This window comes from Athene cunicularia (genome assembly GCF_003259725.1).
Source record: "Athene cunicularia isolate RWA chromosome 2 unlocalized genomic scaffold, athCun1 chr2_part1, whole genome shotgun sequence".
In the NCBI taxonomy this organism is placed as follows: Eukaryota; Metazoa; Chordata; class Aves; order Strigiformes; family Strigidae; genus Athene; species Athene cunicularia.
In genome coordinates this window covers 744639-750709 of record NW_020799095.1, presented here as the reverse complement: position 1 = coordinate 750709, position 6071 = coordinate 744639, and the positions used below count along the sequence as shown (strand labels likewise).

The 6071-nt window shown below is 47.5% G+C and overlaps 1 protein-coding gene across 2 annotated transcripts; it reads left to right on the top strand.

Moving 5' to 3' along the window:
- The first annotated feature begins 111 nt into the window (after positions 1-111).
- HIGD1A (HIG1 hypoxia inducible domain family member 1A) lies at positions 112-5014 on the top strand. Of its 2 annotated transcripts, none has more exons than XM_026843545.1 (4): positions 112-197; positions 1980-2087; positions 3733-3867; positions 4644-5014. In XM_026843545.1, the coding sequence occupies exons 2-4, from the start codon at positions 1985-1987 to the stop codon at positions 4691-4693; spliced, it is 288 nt and encodes a 95-aa protein (XP_026699346.1). In that variant the 5' UTR covers positions 112-197; positions 1980-1984; the 3' UTR covers positions 4694-5014. The 2 variants fall into 2 exon arrangements, with proteins under 2 accessions (XP_026699346.1, XP_026699347.1); XM_026843546.1 differs by having other exon boundaries at positions 118-168.
- Positions 5015-6071: the final 1057 nt, after the last annotated feature.

Genomic DNA, 6071 nt, shown 5'->3' with positions numbered 1-6071 from the left:
ATAAGGACGTGGCGTCAGCGTCCGCGCTCTGGATTGGCTGGCAGCGGGCTGCCGCGGGGCACGCTGGGAGCTGGGGCGCTCGGCAGGGGCGGGGAGTGCTGGGGCGGAGGGGGCGTGGCGATAGGCGGCCGGTAGGGGGCGGGGCGAGGCGCGCCGGCCGGTGTCGGGGTTAGTGAGCGGCGGTGACGGTGACGGTGGCGGTGTTGGCGTCGTGGTGGTGGTGAGGGCCGGGGCATCTGGGGTGTGAGCTGGGACGGGGAGAGGCCCCGGGGGAAGACGAGGAGGAGGCGGAGGCACGTGGGGCAGGTGTAGAAGCAGAGACCTGGAGGGGGGGTGAAGCCGCCTGGGCCTGGAATAGGGCAGAGGCCTCGGGTGGGGTTTGCGGACCTGGGGCTGGAGTAGGGCAGGGGCCCGGTGTGGCTTTGGGCAGGGGGAGGCAGCCTGGCGGTGCCCAGCGTCGTCCCCTTGCCCGGAGCGGCGCTGGGACCTGTCGCATTCCCACCCATGTGTCAGAGCTGGCCCCCGTGGGTGTCTGCACGGGGCTCCGCGCCAGCCTGCTGTGAGTGCGGGCAAGGCCGGGGCAGCCGGGAGGCGCGTTTCGCCCAGCTTCCCCTGCCCCGCGCCCAGCCCGGCCTCTGCGTGATCTGAAGGTCTCAGAAGCCTCTTAGAGCGGACTAACTGATTCACTTCTCGATATTCTTGTGTAAGCCTCACCTCTGGTTGCCTCCACCTCTCCTGACTGACAGGGTGCTCTCGCGTTTCCTTCTCTGAACGAGTCACGCTGAGATATAACATATTTAGCAAATCGGGGTGGTCGTAGCAGGGGCAGAGAGACCACATCCTTCGGCCTGCAGAGGAAATGATTTGCACGTTTAGTTTAAGAAACTGTCTGCTGAAACGGATGTGTTTAAAATGCTGCATGCGGAGGAACACAGCCACGGGTGAAATGTATCTTTTGCATGTGTTTACTAGCCTGTGCTTAAATTTCTGTTGGCTTATTTTGAGAGCTTGGAGTACTTCATGTGAGGCCAAGCTGTATTTTGCTGCTGAGCACGCTGATGGCAAAACTGGAACAATCCTGATAGAGATTTTTCTAGCAGAGACCTTTGTGACATTGCTGAGCTAATTGTGCTAGCAGAAATAGGCACTAGCTGAAGAATGATCCTTATGCCAAGCACTGAAGGAGGAGCAGGTCTTGGTGTAATCTGTAATGGGGACAGCACAACAAGCTGGCAAGTTTTGGCAGACGGTCTCGCTGGTTTGGTGATGACAGATCGGAGCCCTTCTCATGGCTGGTGCTGCGGTTTTGGTTTTTGGGGGGGGGGGCAGGTGAGAAATCACCTGTGCTGCAGTGGAAACTCTCCTCTGTAAAACTGCCATTTTACACTCTGTGTTGGAATTTGAAACTACGCTGAAGGGGTGAGTGAGGTGGGACAAGCCATAGCAGCGACCGACATGCTGCCGGGTAAGGCTGACCTTCCGCAGATGCTCACATTTTACACCCCGGGTGCGTTGGTCGTTGTTCTTGGCAGGGAGTGAAAGAGGAGGAATGAACTTTCTGAGGTCAGAGCTGCTTTGAAGGACTAGCCTGTGAAATCAAAGCAGTGTAGTGGGGGATGGAAGTCCTAAAGGAAACACAGGCAGTGACCAAAGCTTTCAGTGGCTTCTCGCTGCCTGTGAGTGAGTAGGGGACAACTGGGGTCTGTAACAGTGTGAAAAAGGAAGGCAGAAATTTGTTGCTTTGCTACTTTTTTTTTCTGTCCTTACACGTTCTAGTACACAAAGATCTTGCTTCCCAAGACTTCACTTGAATTAAATAATCTGTATGTAGTTCATCATCTCAAGTGTAGCTCCTGTGCTCGTATCTCATTATGTGGACATTTGTGACTGGTGGAATATGCAAGGGATTTTTTTTTTTTCTAAAAGTTCTCTTAACTGGGTGTTTCCAAAACCTGAAGAGAGGCTCTCTGTCTTCACAGCCACCATGTCATCCGGTCAGGAATCCGTTTTCTCCGAGTATGAGACCGACACCAGTCAGACATCGAAGCTGTTAAGAAAATTTAAAGAGACGCCATTTGTACCCATCGGTAAGTTTGAAGATGAAGAAATGTGGTTACATAGTTCTTTCTCTTCATGGGCAATCAATATGGTAAACACCATCACTGCTCACTTTTTTCCTGTGAACAGGAAATTACTTTGAAATTACTTCCTCATGTGTGGTGACAGCAGTACTGCTCCTGCCTAGAATGGTAGTTGTTTTGCAAGAAACAGGGAAATTAGTGAGGCCTGTTATCTTAAATAGAAAACTCGGAACTTACAATTACCAAAAAAATTCCAAAACCAATAAACTCTGAAAGACTGTTTAGGTGAGTTTAAAAAAACATGTTCAGGTCATTCTGTTAGGTGATAAGGGGTGTGTTCTGCAGTTGTTCTGTAGTACAATTACTGAGAACCATGTGATCACTACGAAGTGACTAAAACTCACAAAATACAAAACAGAAGTGTCTAAAATGCAGCCTGCCTGCTAAAAAATGTGTTTTCTTAGTAGGTTTTATGGTACAACAGCTTGAGGAGTTTGTTAAGGTTCTCAACCTCTCTGCTGAGACCCGGAAAAAGCCTCTGAGGAGAGAAAGAGGATCAGTCTTTTTTGTTCTGAGAACTTTCCTCTGGTCAGGAATGGCCTCTGACACGAGCCATGATTTAATTTCCAGCCACCTTAAATGGATAGCAGTTGGGTCACTTGAGGTGAACTGTTCCAAGATATCCGTCACTGGTTTCTGTGGTCACAGGACTTTGCTCTCCAGCTTGTTAGGGCATGCCACCAACTCTGCGAGTTCAGGTTTTCCCAAGCAGAGTGGCAGAACTTACCTTCAGCCTGTGTCGGAGCTAGTTTGAAGGCCCTAAAACTCTTAATTGGTATTTAATGAAGCTACCCTGTGGATTGTGCACCAGTGAAGTAAGGGTTCACAGCTTCACGAGTGGAGCTGGTAATACTGCTCAGAGAGACAAAGCTGTCTGGGCTCTCGTCAGTAAAATATACACAACACTTAAAGCTTGGCAGCCTCCTTTGAACTATGTAAATAATCATCCTAAATATCGAATGAAGTGAGTGGAAGTGGGAAATCTCGTCCATTACTGCCGTGTATTCTGTGAGAGCATCAGTACACAGGTTGGAGTCAGTACAGCCAACTTTGGTCTGTTGGAGGAGTAGAAGTGAACTGTATCCCTGTGAATGAGACCTTGCTAAATCCCTCTCCCCACAGCACAGGGCAAGTAATATAGGGCTTGTCCTGTCCCGGTGAAACCCAGCCTAACTTGACAACACCCAAACCAGCACCTCAGCAGGCCAGTGGGTATGTCAGGAAGCATCCACCTGCTGAGGCAGTCCATGCTGTGGCCAAGCAGTGTTCTTGGGTGTGAGCTTCCTTCCAGGAAAGAGGGTGCAAGCAGCACTTGTTCCTTCTGAAAAATATCCATGAAACTTGACACCTCGAGCTACTGCTGTGTCATTTTAACAGCAGCGGAAATCTCTGGCTTGTCTCTGCACTGACTTGTACATAAAATGAGATGGCACTCGAGTGAAAACAGTAGACAGGATGGGACTTGCCATCCACGCAAAACCAGAGCAATTAGATGAAAATGTGATTATTGTTAGGATATCTTGTTTAGGTGGGTCACTTCACACACTTCCATGATGATCTGGACTCACAAGGATGCTTGCGTACCTTGTAGGGATGGCTGGCTTCGTCATGGTGGTTGGCTATGGGCTGTACAGACTGAAGCACAGGGGCAACATGAAAATGTCACTTCACCTGATTCACATGCGTGTGGCAGCCCAGGGCTTCGTCGTGGGAGCGATAACGTGTGGTAAGTACCCTATGGAAGGCTGTCCTTGGCAACCACAAGCCACAGAGAAACTCTCATGGATAATAATAGCGTGTGCAAAATAGCCTCGGGGTGGAAGCGCCCAGGCCATTATATTTCAGGATGTTTATGGTCGTTAACTGGTGTTTACTCAGTCTTTCTAGAATAATGTGATGCTTAAGTACACATATTCAGTATTAAACTGCACTTCCAGAGTAGAAGTTTTGACTGCTGTTATTAGATGGGGGAAGTATGTGAGGTTCTACAGGTGTTGAAATTGGAGGCAAAGAAAAGACTATCTGATGTTAATATTTTCCCTTGTAAATACGTGGCTGTTTCTGAATTTAATGCATTGGAAAATCAGCCTATGGTTTTATTTTCAGGACTGGAATTGTGCCCCTGAATGTCAGTACAGTGACTTACACATCCCAGGTCTCAACTATGTTTTGCAGCTGTGCATGTGTGTGAATGTGTATCTCATGAAACAGTTTGTCTGTACTGTATTCCCAGAAGACACAAGAGAAAATCTTGACTTTGGCTGCAAAGCAAACTAGAATTGGCTTGGGATCTGCATTTTCATATAAAGTGTATTTTCATATCCAGTTTCTCTGTATATGAAGAGTTTTGTAGTGTTCATCACTGCTACTAAAAATAAAAATACGGACAGCCAAAGAGGAAGGGAAATGTTACTTCTGTTGCTTGGAATATCACTCAGATTTTGAACCTCATTATTTCCTCTTTAACCCAGCTTTCTAATTGTGCTTGTATTTCTCCTGTAGGTGTGATGTATTCCATGTTTCGGGAGTATGTGCTGAAGCCCAAGGAGTAATGGGAAGCTGACTGAAATCTCTGTCCTGGTGGTGGCCTGTGTACTGTACCTACAAACCTCTTATCGAGAGGTTCTTGAGGAAAAAAAACCCACCACAATATTAGAGAATTGCCCTATATCTATTTTGTGTATGGTACAGTCTTTAAGCTGGCAGCCTAAATGATTGTGCACTGCAGGTGTGGCTATCAGGGTCTGGTTCTTTCTGATTGACACTACCATATCCCAGTTTTTAGGGGATATAGTAGAGTACGATCCCTTTATCTTCCCCTTGACTGTCAACTCAGTCCTAAAATTAGTGATTCCTTTTTGCTGCCATTGCCCAAAACCCACAAAGTCTGAACTACTTTCTGTTAGGCCTGAGGCAGAATGTGGAGGCCACATCTCTAAGATAGTGTTGTGAATGCTTTGCTGTAATTTTCTATCCTGTATATTTGTCAGCCTCCAACTTTGTAATTTAGAAGCTTCTAAAATTGAAAGAGATATAAACATCTATTTTTTTTATTTAAGGCATAAGTATTTGGTATGTTGCAGCTATTTAAATGTTATATTTATTCACTGTTAATGAAGACACAGGCTCCCTATTTTTACTATAGATTTTCAGACTCTTGGATTACTACATTTTGTAACTTTATTTACAGTGTTCTTCTGAATAACATCTAAATGTAACATTTAAAATAACATATTGTGAAAACTAAATCTTGATTTGATGTTCCGATGCTTTTAAAGTTTAAAAGGATATGATCTAGCTCTGATTTCTGCAGTCTCATTCCCTATAGAAATTCTAAACCAAAACATTTGGATCTGAAAAGCCCCCATCATCTTTGATGAGGTGTTAAAACCCTTCTCTAAACTGCCATTGTTATTTTACACTCCTTGTATCTCCAACGGCGGTCACAAAAATAAAGCCAACTTGTAAAAACCTCATTTTCTCCTGTTAGCTTACATTCCATGGTGACAGTATGATGTCGCTTTGTAACAAGCGCTGCAAGGTACTGCACCTCAGTGACTATTGTATAAAGCAGTGGGAGATGAAACAGAAATAAACAAAACACGTAGCACTGGAGATAACAAGTGTTTGGCTGTGGATTTGTTGCGGGGGCCTCCCCCTGTGCATGCAGCCTCCTGCGCAGGGATGGGGTGAGTTTGGATAGGTGAATAAAAATCACCTGTGAGGGCGCGGTGCCCCCGGACAGGGTATTCCCGCCCGCTGCGGTGCCGCCGCCCTCGGCTGCTCTCACGGGTGTCCCTCGCCGGGGTGGGGCTGGGCAGGCCGTGAGGAGCCGCCCCTCCATTGCGCAGGGGCCTTTTCCTGCAGCCGCCCTCCCGCTCCCCAGCCCGGGTCCCGTCACGCCGAGGGGCTGGGCTCTCCGCGGCAGGA